This window comes from Pseudopipra pipra, chromosome 6 (genome assembly GCF_036250125.1).
Source record: "Pseudopipra pipra isolate bDixPip1 chromosome 6, bDixPip1.hap1, whole genome shotgun sequence".
In the NCBI taxonomy this organism is placed as follows: domain Eukaryota; kingdom Metazoa; phylum Chordata; class Aves; order Passeriformes; family Pipridae; genus Pseudopipra; species Pseudopipra pipra.
Window position 1 is genome coordinate 62,228,690 of NC_087554.1, and position 20,562 is coordinate 62,249,251.

The window sequence follows — 20,562 nt, forward strand, 5'->3', positions numbered from 1 at the left end:
CCTGGGATCCCTAGTCCGTGTCTCATCTCCGGGACCCCCATCCCAGGGGATCCCCCCGAATTCCCCCGTACCCCTATCCCGGGGGATTCCCCCGAATCCCCCCGTACCCCCAGCACAGGTGATCCCCCGGGGTCCCTAGCCCGTATCTCATCCCCGGGGACCCCCATCCCAGGCCATCCCCTCGGATGCCCCCGTACCCCCATCGCGGGGGGACCTCTCTGTACCCCCCCCCCTCCCACTCTCATCCCGGGGGATCCCCCCGTTACCCCCCGTACCCCTTTTCCACCCGGCTCCCGACCCTGCCGGTGACGCGGCTCCGGGGCCGCCAATGGCCGCGGCGCGGGCGCTATAAAAGCGGGCGGCGGCGCCGGGACCGCCCGCACCGGGGGCCGAGCCGGGGGCTGCGGGGTCGGCACAGCCCGCACAGCGCCCGTCGGTGCCGGTGCCCGGCCCATGGAGGGGGCGCGGGGCTGTAACGGGTACGCGCGGCAGGAGCGGCCGCCGCCCCCCGCCCCGGCCGAGAAGCCGCGGGTCCCCCCGGGCGGCGGCGATGGGTGGCGGGGGGAGCGGCCCCGCAGCGAGGAGGACAACGAGCTGAGCCTGCCCGGGCTGGCGGCCGCCTACACCTCCATCCTGCGGGCGCTGGGAGAGGACCCGCAGCGGCAGGGGCTGCTCAAGACGCCCTGGAGGGCGGCCACGGCCATGCAGTTCTTCACCAAGGGATACCAGGAGACCATCGCGGGTAGGGAGCGCTCCCGGGGCGGGATGGGGATGGAACTGCTTGCGTGATACCAGCCGAGGCGCTGCCTCTCCTGCTTTACTGCTTGAAACGGGCTCCATCGCTGCCCTGTCGCTGCACCGCCCGTCCGGTGCCCCTTGTCGCTAAGTCAGCAATGTGTGTTAGAAAGAACCTGTCCCCTCCCTCCCCAAATTCCTCGTTACTGTGTTTTCTCTTTCCTATTAAACTATGTATTGATGAAGTTCCCGTTCTGCCGTAAACTTCCATGCTTTTGTTTTGGGCGAGCAGTGCAAGTGCTTTTGCTTTTGCTTTCCCTCCTCTTCGGTGAACTTTTCGAGCTGTGCCATGGAAACTTGCGGATGGTGCTTTCCTCCGTCCCCGGCCGAGCGAGGCTGTGTTCAGGATAGGGTAGGAATGTTTGTTTCCATTAGCAGACGTAAGTGGTGTGAATTGTCTCACAAAAGGTCCCGTTTTGCTGATGCTTTTAGTCAGGTGAGGTTTTTCGAAAGGGGCAGTGAAACTTAAGGAAGCGAGGTCGGGAGAAAGGAGGAGCTCAGGGAGATCCCTGCCCCATCTCAGGGTCCCAGCAGCACGCGCAGATGTGGAGAGGTACCCCAAGTTCACCCTTCTGCCCCAACTGAGTGTCTCTGCTTGCTGGCTGAGGGCATGAGGAGAGGAATTAGGTGGGAGGTGTTGTCCCCATCACCAAAAACTCCACAGTTGTCTCTTGGTTCCAAAGCAGGGTGAATACTGCTTGGAAATGTAGTTTTTACATCACTTTTCCTCTTCTCAGCCTCTTGGCTATGGACTGTACCCAGCACAAACAATAAAAAAGGGCTTGGGAAGCTTGGGAGTTCCCCCTTCCCCTTATTACAGTAAAAGGCAGGTTCCTGTCAGTAAGGGATGCAAACACTGTCAGCAAGGATCTGTGAGTGCGAAGGAGGAAGGAGCTGGTCATGTTCTGCTCTCAGAGCACAGCACTGGGGTGCTGAGCCTACCCCAGAGCTGCATCAGGGTGTTGGGGCTGAATGCAAAGGCTGAGCTGTGCTGATGGATGGCGTCAGGGAGCTTCTGCTGACGCCTGAGTCCTTTTCCAAGTGCACTGTGCTTCCAGTTGAAGGCTTTTGTGTTTGGTTTCTTTTTCACTTCTCTGCTGTTGGCTCTTGTGAAATCAGATTACATATAACTTCCAGCATTAATTTACTCATGGCCAGCTGGTACCCTCGTGCCAGTCTTGTGTCCTGGCTTCCCCCAGGAACAGCATTTCTGCCTTGGAAGCTGTTTTGCCTTTCAGATCAAACCAGGATTTTGGGGTCACATCTGGAAATAGGCTCTGGGCTGCAGTGGCCACCCTTGTTCCTCTCTTCCTTTAGTCCTGCTGCACAATGTGTTTGAGATGAGGTTTCATCAGGGTTTCATGGAACGATCCTTTGTCTAGTGAGAGTAGCTTTCCTCATTTTACTATTGTAAAACACAGGAGGTCTCTCAGCCATCCTGTCAGGCTCCAGCAGAAGGAATTTCCTAGTGATAGTTTAAGCAAGAATTTCTGTCCTGAACCTGGATGAGGTTGCTGCCCTTCTTAAGTCCTCTCTTATCTTGCTGCCAGTTCTGTGATCACACAATACCTTTAGTTATCAAAAAAACTTTTTTCTGCTCCAGTGTGGATTCTCTGGGATTTCAATGGTCTCTCCTGATCTCTCACATACATTTCATTAAGCAGAGTGGTTCTGGATACTCTCCTCCTCTGAATATCCATACCTAGTAGAGAGCTGTGTTATGTCCAAGAGTAGGAAAAAACATCACTGCTGGGTGCTCTACTCTTGGACTGCTTATTTCTTTTCTTTTTAGGAAATAATGTGAAGCTGTGATCTTAACATGCCTTCCTGTGTCAGGTGGGGAATCCTTTTACTTTCCAGATGCTCACCTATTCTTGCAGGATGCTCAGCTTCCAGTTGCCCCACTTTTCCTAGCTAAAAAGAAAGAAGAGCTGTAGACAAAGGACAAGACCAGAGTAGCTAACAAAGCAACTGCTGGATGAGGAGTTGGTTGGGAGAGTCAATAGGGAAGTAAATTCTGCTTGGGAGAGTTTTAAATACCTCATGAAACTTAGAGCCAACAAGTACAAAGTATTTTGGGCGCAAGACTAGGTGTAGGACTGCTGCTGTCTTTGCTGCAGCATCCTGGTGTGCTGTTCCCTTGGTTATGCTAATCCAGCTGTCTGCCTGGCCAGGCTGTGAACTGGACCAGGAACTGGATTGTAAAAGGAGAACCAACCTAAAATAACCCAAACCTCCCCTCCCCCCCCAAAAAAAAAGAAAAAACAAAACAGAAAGCAGCCCTGACCCCTTGTTTTCTCAGGTTTATTTTGCAGCTTTTTCAGCTCCTCATGTGGAACTGTCTGGATAGGCAGAGGTTAAAGCAGTGACTTGCAGGATGTGTGTTGAGCAGCGTTTCAAGTTTATCCCTGCAACAGGCAGAAGATAAGGGACAGTTACAACAGCTGCCAGTTCCATCTTTCCATGAAAGGTTTCTCAGGTAAAAGCTCCGTGGTGGTGGCTGTACAAACACATGGCCAGAGGCAAAGTGTGTTGCAACAGGCACCCAGCTCCCAAACCTTGCCAGGGTGTGGAGGTGCTGCCAGACTGTGCTGCCAGGAAAGAGTGACACAAATGAACAAGGGCAGTGAATGTTAGTACAGCTCCAGGCTTTAAAATCAGCCTTCTGACCTCGTCTGCTTGAGTATCTGCCTTAGGGAGGCAGGAGATGGTGTTTTCATTTCCCGTCAAGGAACACAAAGAAAGATGTAATAGGTACACATCCAGATTACAGAATCATTAAGGTAGGAAAAGACCTCTAAGACTGAGTCCAAATGTTCTCCCAGCACTAACCATGTCCCCAAGTGCCACATCCACACAGCTTTTAAATCCCTCCAGGGATGATGACTCCACCATTGCCCTGGGCAGCCTGACCACCCTTTCCATGAAGAAATTTTTCCCAGTGTCCAGTGTAAACCTCAGGTGGTGCAACCTGAGGCAGTTTCCTCGTGTCCTGTCCCTTGTGCCTGGGAACAGAGCCCGACCCCCACCCGGGTCCCCCCTCCTGTCAGGGGGTTGCAGAGCCAGAAGGTCCCCCCTGAGCCTCCTTTCCTCCAGGCTGAGCCCCCCCAGCTCCCTCAGCTGCTCCTCCTCAGAGCTGTGCTCCAGACCCTTCCCCAGCTCCACTGCCCTTCTGGGAAGTGCGAAGTTGCAAGTGAGGTCTTGCAGGGCTTGACTTAAGCCTCACTTGCTGTATTATTGTGGGGACTTGGACTAGATGGCCTTTAAGGGCCCCTTCCTGCCCAAAACATTTCATGATCTCTTTTATTTACTGTGTGTCTGGGAACATAATACATTTGGGGCACGGTTAAACGCGCTGGTCATTTGATCTCCTTTCCTGGGTGTTGTCACTTTGCTCCCATGGCACCCGATTGTATTTTTCTACTTGCCATAGCTTAACTTTGTAGTATTGCAGGGAAGACTACATCTAAATTCCGTCCCTTCTCTCCTTTCAGATTTATGTGAGCAGCAGAGAAGCTGATTCTGCTTTCCAGTTTCCACTGTGTGTGTGTTTTCTTGGTTGGTTTTGACAGCGCAGAGTAACAGTGTTCCTGCTTTATTCCTTATTCATCTTTGCTATCTGTGTTCTGCAGCTGCTCAGTGTTGTGTGTCGGAGCCACTAGTGGAGTTTACTTGTTAAATATCTAAATCTGGCTCTTTCTATTCATTCTAGATTGTCGCTTATTAATCCTGGCTTTACTAAAGGCCTCATCCTCTTTCTTTGACAGAACGTATTCAAGAGTGTTGTTCTCACTTGTGTCGTCCTAGTCATCAGACTTTGACTGGAGTAGCAGGGATGCCTCTGGTGATTTCAAATAAAATCCATCTTGGGACCAGATTAAAAATACTGACAGTTCACTGCAGACACTCGGGCATCGATGTAGACTAACAGTGGTTGCAACAGAAACCTCTTAGTGTGTTGGTAAAGATGGCAGAGCAGAAAAGTTACCCAAAAAACCTTTTCAATCCCATGCAATGCTCCTGCATGAGCACCCAGGAACGCGTTTTCTTTTCCAGAGTCAGATCTATCAACTTCTTACTTCTGTGAGTAAGTGATATTTCAAAATAATAATTTCAAACCCCTGTCCTCTTGGTTAATGAAGGTTAAGAGCAGCACTGTGACAACCAGGTGCCTTTAGCTTTCTTACTGCTGGTTCGGGCCATTGCCTGCCACACAAAGACTAAACCTTGAGAAATCTGTCCCTTCTTTTACTAAAGGCTTAATGTCATGCTCAGGGGGGCTGTTTGTGTATAAATACTACACAGCACAAATGTGTGCAAATGAGTGAATAAATGGGAATACAAGATTGCAGACAGCGCTAGCTTGGAACTGAAGCTGAAGGCTTCAGAACCAGTCTTGCTAAGCAGAGCTAAATGGTAAATTACAGAAACTGTGTCTGTTACAGTGTCAACGATGCTTTGAAAGGTAAATCATAAAGGAGTTGGTTTGGATTGTGTAATCCTGTAGGAAACACAAGGCACAGGGTTGAACAAGCTGCCTGCATCTGCAGGAGGAAGTTAACTTATTTTCATCCTCCATAAACACTCCAAGCAAAACAGCACGTTCACTAAACGGTGTATTGCTGGTGGCAGAGGGAGCTGATGTCACAGAAGTCTCCCAGCCCTTCCTCCTGTGAGCATGTCAGCTCTCAAGCACGTTGGCAGGTTCAGCTGCCCTTTCAGTGTGTTTAACAGGGAAATGAATATCAGAAATACTGGGAGGGGACAACCTTGCTTTCTGAACCTCTGTGGGCTTGAAAGGCTGCCCGTTATTTGCCTGGAAGCCAAGTGACTCTGCTGTGCAGCTTTTATTTTACAGCAAATAACAACTACTTAGCTCGTTTCCTCATCAGTTTACGTGCTTTTCCTACGTCAAAATATTTCAACCTTAATATTCCTTTCTCCATCTCGTCAGTGTGGATTTGGTGGTTTTTTACAGACAGCAGTGGTGTGAGCTGATGAATTTTTCCAGGCCTGCTCATTTTGCCTTGGTGAGAGGTGCTAAGCATCGCTGTGTCAGAACACACAGGCAGTGCCTTAAGCAAACAAGGCTGTTTGATCAGCAGCGCTGCCCTTTGCCGAGGGCTGGTGAGGTGCATCCTTTCCTGGAATCGAGGTACTGCAGCTTCACAGAATCACAGACTATGCTGAGCTGGATGAATGCAACCTATTAGCAACCTATTAATAGCTGGAGCATCAGCATTATTGCGGTGCAGCCCTGGCTTGATTCTTGTAAACCAGGGTGTGGGAGATAAAGGGTTGTTCAGAGTAAGGTTTTTAGGGGTTTCTTTCCTCCTCTGCCCCCACATAAGTGAAGCTGAAACACTGTAGTAAATGCAGCAAAACTTCTGCTGGGAACTGGGACTTTCCAGGATCATCTCTCCTGCCTGTTAATGCTAAAGTAACACTAAGCTTGTTCGGGGTTTTGTTGGGAATTTATTGAATGTTGTAACCTCTTGGGTCTGAACTGTTACAGCCTTCTGAGATTTCATGTTGCTCTTCCAAAGTGTTGCTTCACCTTCTCAGATTTTTCCTTTCAGTTTCAGAAGGAAGTGTGGATGAGCCCCTTCTATGAGACATGGAAGTGACTATTGGAATCCTGATACATTCTAATGAGCATCCCCAGAATGCTGCTTTCAAACCCCCTGTCAGAGGGCAACTTCTGGAACCTAATCTTAGCTTCATCTGTCTGCAGTGGCTGATGCCTTACGAATAGACTCGAGTCTCTTCCTGCCACGTGGAAAGTGTCTCACAGGAAAACAAACAAATCTGTATAAGTCATGGCCAGAATTAGCTGAATATCAATAATGCTTTTCCTCTTATCTTTGCTTCTATGAAATGTCCCTTAAATCACACACCTGCTTCACCTCCCTTCTGGTAACTGAGGGACTAAGCTTTGCTTCTGGAGCAGATGTTCCTGTCTGGAGTTCAGTGTCTGTTTGTAGTCCCTTGGTGATGAAATCTGAAATAGTAGGCATAAACTTGTTAATTCTTTTGTCTCTGAGGTTTCTGTTGGTTCCTGTTAGGCAGGTGTGTTATGGCAAGGAAGCCACACACCGCTCATTTAATTTTCTCTGCAGATTTTGAACTCTATTGCCTATTTACATAGTCATGTGGCATTTTAAGCTGTGCCTCTTTCTAGAGCTCTTCAAGACTTCTTGAAGCAAATGACATACCCAGATCACTCCTTTTCTCAGTAACCTGAAATCATTAACTTTCTGCAGCAGTACAAACTCTTTATATTAATGTTTTTGTAGCCTGATCCTTTTCTCTCTATGCATAATAAATTCCTGGTAGCCTTTTTATATTCACAGGCTGCAATAATTTTCTGGTTTCTTCTCTGGAATATTTTCCCTAACTGCAGTTACCTGTAGTGTCATCACATGAATAAATAACAGATAATTAGTTTTGACTCTACATCTTACTGCTTACCCAGCAGTAGCTGAAAGATTTTTACAGTAATTTGTTTCCAGATTTAATCCTGACCCTGTAGCCTGTTGGTTTCCCTGCCACACATTCAGCTGTTATCCCGAGTCTCCTGCTGATGATTACGTCTGTTTTCAGCTGCAGAGGAACTCCCTGAGGGTGACCATGGAGAGCAGAGGACAGTGAAGACAGCCTGGACCTGGGCATTGGGTGTCAGGAGAACCTTGTGCCTTATTTCTCAGCCAGGATGGATGAGCTCAAAGAACAATGTCAGGGAATTTCTGAGCCTGCCTTCATCCTGTTGGCACTGAACTATCCACAGTTTGACTCCTCTCTAAAGTGGAGCAGTGAGGCAACTTAGCACCACGGGGAAGTACTTTAACTCCTAGTGAGAGCAGCCTACAGCACTTCACTCTTCTGACTCCCAGGCATAGTAACAAGGGTAGATCTGAAGTGCTGTGAAGCTGCTGCAACGCTGCCATCCTTCATGCCCTTCACCTCCTGAGCTGTATTCTGGGTGGGCTCTGGCTTCTTTGGTTGCCAGAGGTGCTTTTGCTTTCCTGTGTCACATTAAAGCCATGCAAATAGTTTCTATAGCAACAGGTATCTTTGCTTAGCTCTGACGCAAAATCCTGAAAGGTCTTTCTCATTCTGTCTTCATCCAATTCTGATTTTTCCTTTTATCAACTCTTTCTGTGAAGATAAAGGGCAAAAAATTAATTCTGCTCTGTTTCAGGAGTTAACTTGCAGCACAAGGTGATTGTTCAGTGTTAAGAACCCACTGAAGTTTCTATACCAGGAAATGAACTTTGAGGTGAAGGAAAAATCAGCTGGAATAATCTAGGGAGCATCCTGGCTGTGCAAAACTTGAAATCAAGCTGGTGAAGCAGGGTGGAATGAAAGAACGGGAAAAGGGGCATGAATTTGTCACCAGCTTTGCTTCTGGCTTGGTTAATCTGAGGCTGTTTCCCCTTCTGCCCTTTCAGCTGCAGCATAAAGGCTGAGCTTGTCGGGGGCCTGTTTGATGCTGTTGCAAAAGGAATGACTTAAAAAAGAATAATAAAAGTCAGGAAAAGTTACCTGAAGTGGTATTGTCTCCCTGCACAAGGTGTTTGAGTCTCTGCCAAAGAAGTCTCTCCTGTGTAATGACTGCAAACAACTGCTGCAGTGGGACACAGGTAGAAACAACTGTGACAAGATGCTGTGTTAACTCTTTTTTTGTCAACAGAGGGCTTGGATTCCAAAGGGAGAGGGGTAGGGATAGGCAGGCTTCAAGCTGTGCTTATTTTCAGGAGGGACCTGTGAAGTTTGAGCAGGAGGGACTGGAGCAGGATGGGGTGACTGGGGCTCTCTTGGCACTGTGGCCCTTTACTCAGGTGGTGGCCTTCAGTCTCACATTCTGTTTTACCTTTGTCTCCTTGATCACCTGGCAGCTGTGGAGGGGTTATTGGAGTGGGTAACACTGAGCTGTGTTCTTCCTTCTTGGGCCCTGGTGTAACCAGGAGTAACTGGTGCTGACAAAATCAGCACACCTTGCTACAGGTTGTGCAGCTGAGCAGGGACCATCTGTGACCTGGCTGCAACTCGCTGCTAATATTAAATAAATCTGAGGTGCAAAAATGGCAAGAGCACTATAAACAAGGAGCATGAAACATCTCACAGCTCCGTGGTTACGTTCTTGATGTTTTCTTAGACACCTCTGAAACTCCCTTGGCTGTGAGGGGGTGCTGCCCTCACTGCTCTGACTCTGGGCTGTGGTTTAAGAGGGGATGTGCAAGAAGGGTGGGTGGCCTTTGTGTTCCTGCTTGATTGTTCTAGCTGTTAGAAGGATGCATTTTGTTCCTGAAGTTGCCTGTGTGGTACTTCTCAGGTCACTTAAACTTCCCTTTGGCTGAGCTGTAAAGCAGGGCTAAGAGCTGTCTCCATGATTCCACACAGCTCTGCAGCATTCCAGGAGTAGAGTCGGGCTCTTGAGGGAAAGTTTATAAGGATCTGTTAATATATATTTTATACATTAATAAACGTGTATATGCATATACATGAGACTTCATGGCTGAAGTACCTTCTGTTGCAGCTTGGGCCTTGTGCTGTGTCTCACGACTCTTAATGAGAATTTGGCCATTTCTGGTTGTTCTGAACAATCTGCTTTGCGAGCGCTGACGTAAATCCATATCTGACATCAGGCTCTGATATGCTCCTGGCCAGGCTGCTGTGAGCCGAGCTGGTGGTCTAATAACAGCAGCAGTCACTCTGGAGATGCTTCATGGATCTGTTTGCATTTTATTTTAATAACGCTGGGCGTAGTAGCAGGTTTTGTGAAACCACTGTTTGCCTTTCTGCTGTAGAAATGGCACATCTGCAGAGTGCTGCAGGAGGGAGCTAAGAACCCAGATGCTGCTCTGTCTCCCCTCTCCTCTGAGCCTGCTCTGTTTTGTATTCTCACTACTCCTGTCTGAATTCATACACAACTGCTCCCCATGTAACCAAAATCCTCTCCAGCGGTGTTTGCTGTAAACTAGACCCTGAAATTTGAAGAACAAAACCATGTGCCTTTACAGAGTTGCTCCCTGGCCTCTTTCATGCCCCCTACCCCTGCTCCCTGACCGGATCCAAAGCCTTCTGGGGTTCAGCCTCGCCGCCTTGCAGGTTGCCAGCCCTTCCCAGGAAAGAACACGCGTCGCAGGCGGCGCGTCCTGCGCGCAGTTTCCAGGGTTACCTGTGTGGTGCTGATAGCGAGGCAGGAAATTAAAATGCTCCGTGATGGTGATGCCTTATCGACAGCAGATGGTGGCCATGAGGTGTACGTGCGTGTCAGGGGGAGGCATCAAGGCAAGTAGAGCAGACACAACTATTAGATTTGTGTAATCGCCGCTGCAGGTGTTAAGCTCCACTGCACACGATGTAGGGCAGTCCCTGAGTGCCCTGGTTCCCCTTCTGGCCATGGCTTCCTGGAAGTAACTCCAAGGAGTCAGTGTGGCTTCAAGCTGACTGGTTTACAGAGTCCTTTGTCCTTATCAGCCCATCTGTACAGCTGGTTTTCTTCTTGCAATTTTCTCCCTCCACTCTCTCTCATATACAGCTTTTCTCTCTTGTGCTTCAAGAGATTTGGTCTCTTAACTTGAGACCATTCTGCTTTTAACCTCTCTGAGCATGATCCAGGTACCTGCAGTCTTTGTGGAGACTATGGTGATGTGCTGTAACCTGTGTCCGGGTTGGCTGGGGACTTGTCAAGGGACTGCTAAATGTGGAAAATCAACTGAGGATCTGTTCTGCTGAGCTCCGAGACTAGCAAATTGTCACACTGCATGTTCCTTTTCTTGCTGAGCTGTCTCTTCTTCCTGCTATCCTTTTGGGTTTCTCCACCTCAGTCTTCTGTTAACTCTGAGGTGCAGAATTAGGCTGGATTGTGCATATGCCTGCCTGTTCCTGCTCAGGACAGCACATGTCTCCCCGGTCTGTGGGTACAGATCTGTGTCTGACTTGTGTGTGCCTAAACAGCTGCTGCCTGGTGTGCTTCAGGATGAAATAAGAATATTTTATTTGCATGCAAAGCCTCCTTGAAAACAGTGGTGCTGGTGTTGAAGTGTTTGAAGAAACCACTGTGATGGCTTAGCTTTTCTCCCACCTCAGGCTCAGCTTTGCTGGCGGGTGCACAACTGCAACCCCGCTGAGGTGTGCTCTCATCCTCAGCACTTCTCATCCTCAGCACTGGCTTCATCAGCTCTAGTCTTAGTTGTTCTTAAGTTGTCAGTAATTCTGCAAAGACTAGACTTATTTTAACCTGAGCTCAAGCTATTATTTAAATAAAACACTCCAGGCTGGCTTCTGGTGCAGCGTGCAGGGAGTCTGATGTGTGTGATCCCATGCAAACCAAAGCATACTTGTGACCTTACTTCTTATTTGCCTCCCATATCTGAACCTTAGAATCTGTACCCCTGAGAGAGCTCCCCCTTGCTACAAGCTTTCTCAGGAAACTACCGTGCTTGTACACTTATTTTTTATTTTTTTTAATGCAAATGTTTGGTTTCAGATGTTCTGAATGATGCCATCTTTGACGAAGACCACGATGAGATGGTCATTGTGAAGGACATAGACATGTTCTCATTGTGTGAGCATCACCTCGTTCCATTTGTTGGAAAGGTAACTCCTCCTCACAAAACAGATGTGGGAATGCACAACAAAAGACTTAAAGTACATGTGAAAGACTTGGTAGCTGTAACTACAGAGCTTTTAAGGCCGTAAATCTTTACTGCTTAAGGCTATGGTTCTAGAAGTTAATCTTCAGAATACAAATAAGGAAGACCTCCTTAATGTGAGTTTTATTTGAATTTAAGCTCCTGAAATGGAACTCTCAACCTTTCCTACTGTAAGTAATCTAATGGTTTCTGACATTTCATATCAAAGCTCTTCTCCATGAAGCAGCAGCAAGCCTTGAGGGCAGACATCTTGATATTAAACCAGCTCACCCTGCACACTGGCTCTGTCACGGATTTAGCTCCTGGCTCAGAGCTATCCAGTGCACATTCATCTCTGAAACCCTCTGTGAGTGGAACAAACTCATTAGCAGCCCTGTCTTAATTACATGAGCCGAGGGGGGCAGAGGGTGGCCAAACCTGACTGGCAGGGGGCTGCTTAATTTGGGACTCCCGTGAAAGGGGCTGGAGTTTCAGAGGGTGTTGGAACTGTGGTACTGACAACCTGAAAAAGAAAATAAAGGGTCTCCAGTTAACCTCTGTAAATGTGATGAAGAGTTCTGGGAGGGTAGTCCCTGCTGCACATCTGAGCCTCTCACTCCCTTATCAGCATGGAAGGATGGAGCTCAGTCTGATCCATCTGTTGCCATAGACTACTCACAGGCCCAAGAGCAGCAAGTGCTTGTGCTGTCTATAAAATTCATAAGTTCCAAGCAAACTGTCTCCCAAAAATAGAACACCTGAACAGAAACCAGCCATTTTAGTTGAGTCAACTCAGTTTAATCTGCTTTCTTTTGTCACTGTTAGTATTTTATACTGGAAAACAGGGTAACTTCTTTTTCTGTGCAAGCCCTCTGTTGTGCCTGTTATTCTTGGCTACACCTACTGTGTATATTCTCTGTTACTCCCGTGGCAATGTGTGCATTGTTTTTACAACCAGCTGTTTAGCCTGTGTGGTTTGGAGAAATCTCTTTACAAACACCGAATGGGTCCTGCTAAATGACTTGGCAATGCCTCTAAATATTCTCTGACCAACCATTCCCCTGTTGGGTACATCAAAGAGGCTGCAAACACTGACCAGCAGTCTTGTGTTTGCAGTTCTGTTTTAAAGGAAATTAAGAAATTTGCAAAAAAAAAAAAAAAAAAAGAAAAAGGGGAGCAGGATTCATTGCTTATTTCTAAGTCATGTCTCTGGCTTTGTCTGAAATGTTTCATGTCTTTTCAGGTGTCAGTGGGTTGATTTACCCAACAGAAGTGATAGGAATGAGCAAGTTAGCCAGGTAATAAGGTGCACTGTGGTACAGGTACAGGGTTCTGAGGTGGGGCCTCCAGGCACAGTGCTAAGACAGGATCCCTCACTGACACTCCCCTGCTGTATCTTGGCTGATTTTTCAAGTCTCTGGTACAGTGGCACAAATGCTGGTTTATAATCCAACTGTACACCCACTGGAGTGCAGTAGCCTGTGTGGCTCTCTTAAAACAAGGAGCTTAATGTTTTTCCCCCCTGCCTCATCTCTGAGCACTTTTCTACTAAACTTATTCCAATTTAGTGCAACTACGTGTTGCAGTAGGAATGTCCAGCCAATCCATATTTGAGCAGGATGGAAGCTGAGTTAATCATCAGTGATCTATGGTATTGCTAAAACAAGGAAAAATCGAATCAATAAGTGCAGCCTGATTTTGGTGGCAAAATACATCTTGCCATCAGAACTCTCACTGGAAGTAAAGCACAGTCCCTCTTCCTTCCTCTCCCTAAATCCATTTTAGGTCTTGAAAGAACAGCATGTTTGCTTTGGATGGATAGTGCTGTGCTGAGTAACAGACTGCCTTTTGCACCCACATGTAGCAGTACTCCCTGGCATTCCTGAGACTTGGAACATAAGCCTTGATTCTTGAAGAGCTGTGATTTTTCTCCCCCTCGGAAAACTCACCTGTTCTTCACCAGGACCTCACCAGGCATTTAGTCTCTTGTTAACTCCACAGTTTTCCAGGCTTGCATGGTGGCACGTGCCTCCCACATGCCAAGACTTCTGGACTGTTCCGGGGTAGTTCTGGGGCAGATGCACATCTCATTGTCTGTGCATGAGTTTCATACTCATTTGGAGCTTGGTTTTGCTGCTGTTGATGGTTGTTCTCCTCTGTCTAGGTGCACATCGGGTATCTCCCTAACAAACAAGTGCTTGGCCTCAGCAAACTTGCCAGGTAAGTGTTCCTGTAATGAAAGTGATGCTAATTTGTAAAAAGGATTCCAGGCTGTGCTAACTGTGCTAATCTTCTTAATCTGGTCTCCCTGTAAAGCTCAGCCCACTCTGTGTCCTGGATTTGGATTTAGACCAATCCTCAGCATTGTTTTTCATGGAGAGGACAGATAAGACCTGGAGCTGTGTGTTAATTCACACCAGTGACTGTGCCAGCACGAAGCATTGGTGTCTGCAGGGAGCACTGAGGCAAAGGACAAGAGAATTTGGCCATGTTCTGAGGCAGGCCACAAAAACCAGTGGGCACCTCCAGCTATTTACTACTTGTGTGAATACTGACTGATAAGAACAAAAATCCAGAAGTTCCAAACTGTAGATGAACACACTTTATGGATATAAAGCAAATCTAAAACTTTCATCTCTTAGCTGACTCTTGAGATAAATTTTGCATTTCTTTCTTTCACTTGAGACCTGCTGAGCTCAGTGGGGTATATTTTATAGATAAGGCTCAGCCTGAGAAACAAAACAACTGTGATACACTTGAGAAATCCATTTGTTATGTAAAATAGCTTTTTTTTCCCTCAGCAAGTGCCCTTGGATTAGTTGTTGCACTGAATCTTGTTATAAAGTGACACTTTTTCTAGTTCTGATGAGAAGAGGATGGTGGATCCCTCCAATAAGCAGATTATTGAGAACCAGAATGGAAGAGTCTCTGGAGAAACAAGTCTGAAAATTTGGCTGTGGTTCAGAAAGACCACATAGGTTTTTGCTTATGCTTTCCCTGATCGGTCTGTTAATCCTGCTGTAGCTCCAATAACACTAATGAGAATTAGCCCTGTAAATCTGCATGCCTGCTGGCTTTCCTTAGAGGGTAAGAAATGTGCAGGATATGACAGTAAAATGCTCTGAAGTGAGCCAGCTCTGCTCTGTGCTCTGCTTGCACAGCAGTGAGTTGGGTCTGGGAGTGGAAGGGCCCTTGGAGGTCACAGCTTTGCTCACAGAACCTCACATTACAGGGAGGCATCTTCATGTCTTCAGCAGTGCTTACAGGACTGGGCTTCGATTAAAAGGCTGAAATAGGCTGTTCAACACATAATTTTTTTTTTTTGTTCTGTGGCTGTACAGAGCTTCTGGGGTTTTGGGCTGAGGCTCTGAGCTGTCAGCACTGCAGCTGGTGGGCAGAAAACTTTGCCTTCTGTAGCCCCTCAGCCTTGGGGATGAGTCTGTGTGGCAGTTCATGGCTGGTGTCGTGTGTTGGCTGGATCTTCAGGTGGTGCAGGGTGTTTTGTTGTTTTTTTTTTGAGCTGGATTTCTGAAGGAATCACCCTTCCTTGAACAGACTGTCTTTAGCACGTGGTTTCATTTCTGCAGGGCTCCGACGCAGGATACAGGATCCCATTTGAAATGTGCATCTGTTGATTTGTGCTTGCTCTGGTCTCTAGTTACCTCTCAACTGCAGATGTAAAAAAAAGGAGCTCAAAACAGCTTTCAACGATTATTTTCTTTTGTAATTCAAGTGGCTGGAAGTGTGCTGCTGGAAGTGTGCAATTTTGCTACTATTTGTTCTCAGTGCAGAAACCTGCATTAATACGTGCAAACCTGCACTTCTGCTTGAAAGGTTAAATCCAGCCTCTTTTTCAAGGCAGGGCAAAACTCTCAAACGCTGCAGTAATGAAAAGATTAGTTTCTTGTGTAACAAAACTGTTCCCAGTCCTCACTTTCTAGAGCTTACCTTGAAGAGGTTGGTGGGCCAAATCATGCCTCCCTTTTGTGCCCTATATAATGCAACCAGTGTTCAAGCAAAGATTTGTGAGGCTGTTGGTACTCTGGGCCTAATCTTTCCTAATAGGATTAGCCTAATGTGGTGAGTTTCTGTAGTTGTGGATGACCTGCATTCAGTCAACAAACATCTTTCTCTGGATTTTAGGCTCAGGCTTGAAAAGTGCTCTTGCAAATGCCTGTTTTTTACAAAAACATGCTGTTAGGACTTCTTATGTGCAACACCAGTGTAAGAATATCTGACCATCAGCATGCTCCCTATCCATATATTTAATCTAAATATTGCTTGCTTTGTTTAGAATTGCTACAACACAACCACTTCATTGCTGGAGGGGAGTTTCTGCGTTTAATTCTCTCTCCAAAACAGCAGGAGAGTCTCATTGTCAGAGATTTTTCTTGTAAGTGGTGCCTCGGGCTGGCAGCCAGTGTCTGGTTTGTGTCTGCTCTGACCAGACAGGGTATCCAAGCTTGCTATAGCAACTCCTTTGCGTGGCCACTGCACGTGTAATCGAGAATTTGAGGTTGGCATGAACAACCCATGGAGTTACAGAGCAGTTATGGGAATTCTAGTGGATTCTAGTGGAGCATCAGTAAGTGGTGGTGGTGTCCCTTGCGTTGCCCACCAATGGCTCAAACCTGAAGTCGTGTTGGAGGGGAGCATTGAGGTGATCCCAGCACTGAAATGCGAAGGATGGGGTGAAATGTGGGTGGAGAGTCTCTGTTTCAAATAAAACCAATTCTGTCTCATTGTTCTTAGTTATATTTGTGGTCGAGTGCAAGAATCCAAACCATTTCTTGCCTAATTTCAGCAGCCTCCTGGGAATCCCAATATCTGAATTGTCCTTCAAGCAGCATTTGGTTTAGATTGAAGCACAAGGAGGTGTTCTGACCTCAGTTTGAGAGGGGAATCTTTGGGCATGGATTTCCTTGCAACTGTGTGATGCAGGGGGATGGTGGTACAAGGAATTCCAAAGTATCAGCCAGCACATGGAGCTCAAAGGAGAAGCGACAGGTTTGCCTCTAAAATAGACCCTGGGGCTGCAGGTGGAGGGGAACCTGTCACGAAACACAGGGATGTGCCAAGGGAAGTCCTTGAGGAATGCCAGCCTGGGGCTGGGCAGCAGCATGGCACTGCATGGATTTCCAGGAAGGACATGGAGCAGCACAGTGATGGTGTCAAGTTAATGGTGAAGATCAGTGGTCAGGTGGGAATAACTATAACATTGTGTTTTCCTCTCTCCTGTAGGATTGTGGAAATATACAGCAGAAGATTACAAGGTAAACATGAAATTTTGGGGTTGTTGTGGGCACTCCTCCCCCAGCCAGTGCAGGGGACTGGGAATTGCAGGTGGACTGTAGCTGTGCAAGTTTGTGTGGAGAACAATACATATGTTTCTCACCTGTCATCATGCTTAGCCCCTGCACCTCCAGGCAAGGGTAACTTCTGTGGAAGAGAATGGAGGCAGTAACTGACCCCAAGGATAAATGTGCTACGAGGTAGAGCTGCCAGGAATAACTAAACTACTTGGATGCTGCTGGGGGTGAATTCTCCTACTGAGATTTGGAGAGATTCCTTCGGGAATTCTTGTCTAAGGCAAGGAAGGAAGAGCTTCCATGTTCCTGCTTGCTGCCCCAGGGAAGGGGAGGAAGCTTCAGGATCTGAAGCCTTGGGCTGGGCTCAGCCTGCTCCCATTGTCCTGAGGTTAAATTTGGCCTGTTCTTGGCTAAAGAAGACTTAGTGACCATCAGACTGGTGAATAGAGGGTGCTAGAGCTGCAGGAAATAAAGTTTTGCAGGACAAAAGACTCTTAACTTGCTCGTTTTTTATCTCCATTTCCTTTCCTTAAAGAGACAAATTGTGTGTGTGGAATAAATCATGCAGCAGTGAAGCTGGGAACAAACAGGGGAGAAAAACTGAAAGAAAACAGAGAGGCAAGAAAATCTAAGTGCCTAATAGGAAGTGGAAGGGCTGTTATGACAAGTCGTGGTTATGCAATTCCTGCAAAGGTGGAATGCAAATAAACAAGCAAATTAAAGATCTGTTTCAGGATGCAAAACATAAATAGGATGGGCAGGGCTTGGAGCAGCCTGGTCTGGTGGGAGGTGTCCCTTGTCCACGGTTGGAACAAGACAGACTTTGAGGTCCCTTCCAACCCAAATTATTCTGGGATTTTACGATTCTGAGCTCCCTGTTGTTTTTTCTTTTCTTTTTCCAGTCCAGGAACGCCTTACCAAGCAAATTGCAATCGCCATCACAGAAGCCTTACAGCCCGCGGGGGTCGGCGTGGTCGTGGAAGCCACGTAAGTGACTCCGAGCTGCTCCGTGGTTGTGTATGGACTGTGTGTGATCCCAGCTGTGTGTGATCCCAGCTGTGTGTGATCCCAGCTGTGTGTGATCCCAGCTGTGTGTGATTCCAGTCACGTGTGATCCCAGCTGTGTGTGATCCCACCTGTGAGCTGCTGAACTGGTGCCTGTTGCCCCTTTGGCCGCGGTTTCCCTGTGCCGCGCTTGGTCACGGGACAGAGAGCATAATTATTAATAATAATAATAATAAAGAATAATAATCCTGGCCCGTTCAGCAAAGTGCCCTGGTGTGTGGGAGCCATTTGACGTGGGATCCTCTGCAGGGATGTGGCAGCTGGCAGTGTGGAGCTGTCCACTGGCACTGGGTCTGTGCTCTACCTCAGTGCACCTTCTACGTCCTCAAGCAGAGCAGAGTTTGGGACTAGCAGCAGGCATGTCCCTGTGATCAGAATGTACCTTGGGAAGGTGGGATTTTCCTAGGATCAGAGGAGAGAAGGCAGTTCTCAGAGGCTGGGAATGGCTCTTTTCCATAGCTCAGGTACTACAGACAGATGTCCATTCTGGATATGGGGGTTTTGTTACCTCCCCAGGACTGACTGTGACCGTGTAAGAAACATCTCCCTCCGTGGGATTACTCCTTTCCTATGAGCATTCCTGATGTATTGACTCCCCTCTCATCTCTCCTAGGCATATGTGTATGGTAATGCGTGGGGTACAGAAAATGAACAGTAAAACAGTAACCAGCACAATGTTGGGGGTATTCCGGGAAGATCCAAAGACCCGTGAAGAATTCTTGACACTCATCAGGAGCTGAAACTGTGTTACTCTCTGAATGCACTCTGGATTGTTCTGTCCCGTGTCACTGTCTGTTCTTGTTCCTACACCCAACTTCTTAAACTAAATCGTTGTGAATTGTTGTCATAGTCTTTGTGCAGTGAAAGACTCCTGGTGGCCAGTGGAAAAGGTAGTGATGAAGGGTGCTCCTCCTGGATTTCCAGAGATGTCACAGAATTACAAGCGACAAAAAGGGGTTTGGAGATGTATTTCCATCCATAATGCAGAATATCCCACTGTCAGGAGAGAAGTGGGGCTTGGTGGTGAAATGGATATTTATGAAGTAGTTGTGTTTATTGGAATAAATGTGGAGCAGCACAGGAAACAACTGAAAGGCTGTGGATCCTTGTAGGATCAGGATTGCCCTGAATTATCTCTATGTTTTATTGCAAGCCCTGCAGTGGCTGTTTCAGTACCTGGGTATGTTTGTTATACCTCTGAGATGTTACCTCTGATGTGTTTTATATTCCTGATAGTATTAACCTTCCTTTTTTGTGTTTTTTTTTTTTTGTTGTTTGAGAAATGTAAACCCCATTTTTTCTGTCCTCTTAACATGCAGGGAATTAACTTGTGAATTATTTGGGGCACAGTCTTATCTCAGTACAAAGGGGTTCATGCACCTTTTTCCTCTGTGCCTCAGAATGTCTGACCACTTGAACTGTCAGCTTCCCACTGTTTGTAAGGAAACTTCAACAGAGGGGAGGAAAAAAAATCCCTGCAGAGTCTGTCTGCAAAGTGCTAAGGTATCCAAAGAGGTTTTTAATGATATTTGTATCTTGAGCTTTCCTTCTTGGATTTCCATTGGGTTAGACTGAGAAGCTAAAACTCAGTCTGATAATCTGAATGGGAAGATTTCGAGCATTTCAAGACTTACCTCTCATAAATGTGGGACCAAAGGTGAGCACAAAATCCTGAACACAGCACACGGTACCTCCCCTGTCCGCTGCCAGGTCGGGTCATTCCAGGGCAGAGGAACCTGAAATGACAACTCATTTCGTAAGAGCAGCTGAGAAAAGTGTTTCCAGGGCCATCAGAACAAATTGAACCTCATTTTCTCCGCGGATGGGGCAACCTCTGTATGGGGTACAAAAAGTTTTCAGAGTCAGCTGGACCCGGCTGAACTTCTACTTTGTTACCACTTTAATGGGCAATGTTTTGTAACTCTTAATTGGGAGCAGATGAGGAGCGAATGAAAACCACCCTTCTCACCCCAAGCACGGGAGGCAAAGCTTGCAAAACAAATGTCAGCCGGGGTGTTGGATGCCCACAGGTTCCCACAGCTCTGCCTGGCTGAGTGTTGATCCAAGATGTCCTGTACACAAACCTAAAAGGCGGTTCCCAGTCTGGAAAACTCCATCTTACCCACATTCCCCTCTCTTGCTCCCACCCCATGCTGGAAACAAAGTGAAAATCGTGTCTGGTCAGTTGGGCCTAGAGAACTTTTTCAAGAAGAACAAGCTCATGTGTTTAATTTACAGTAATTTTACCTTGGTGACCTTCACTGGTCGCGTGAAGGAAAATCTTTTGTGTGGTTGGAAAAATCTTTTGTAACATCCTCTGTCCTGGATTCTTTAGGATTAGGTGCTGTAACAGTGTTTGTCTGCTAGCATAAACAAGCTCTGCTGCACATTGGTAGAACACACCCACTCTGTGGCATTTGTTTTCCTGAAATTGCCACTTTTCAGTTCAGTATTGTTTCAAATATCCAGCTGAAAAGCCTTAAATCCTTCTTGCCTGAGGTTCAGAGTAAAACTCTCTTTTTAGCTCAACTAGAAGGAGACTTTGAGGACCAAAGGGGCACACACTAGTACATTTGTTCCTCTTTCCCTGCTTTAGTTTGGAAATTAAGTCTCTGTGAAACGCTCTTGTTCCTGAGGTACCAAAAAAGTTGTGTTTTAACCACTTATCTCTATTCAGGATAAAGTTCATGTTGCACCACTGCTGTTTTTTTATTTCCACGTGACCCACAGTCCTTAAAACGTACCTCTCTCTA

The 20,562-nt window shown here is 47.0% G+C and overlaps 1 protein-coding gene across 1 annotated transcript; it reads left to right on the plus strand.

The window, feature by feature from the left end:
- The first annotated feature begins 399 nt into the window (after positions 1 to 399).
- On the plus strand, positions 400 to 20,562 carry GCH1 (GTP cyclohydrolase 1). The gene is made up of 6 exons (XM_064659605.1): positions 400 to 742; positions 11,291 to 11,400; positions 13,600 to 13,655; positions 16,677 to 16,708; positions 17,647 to 17,731; positions 18,423 to 20,562. The coding sequence occupies exons 1-6, from the start codon at positions 454 to 456 to the stop codon at positions 18,547 to 18,549; spliced, it is 699 nt and encodes a 232-aa protein (XP_064515675.1). The 5' UTR covers positions 400 to 453; the 3' UTR covers positions 18,550 to 20,562.

Bases quoted from the DNA above. Each gene is read 5' to 3' on its own strand.
- GCH1 (XM_064659605.1), top strand. From the start codon at position 454: ATGGAGGGGGCGCGGGGCTGTAACGGGTACGCGCGGCAGGAGCGGCCG. The intron at 743-11,290 runs GTAGGGAGCGCT...GTTTGGTTTCAG, and splicing joins ATACCAGGAGACCATCGCGG to ATGTTCTGAATGATGCCATC. The intron at 16,709-17,646 runs GTAAACATGAAA...TTCTTTTTCCAG, and splicing joins ATACAGCAGAAGATTACAAG to TCCAGGAACGCCTTACCAAG.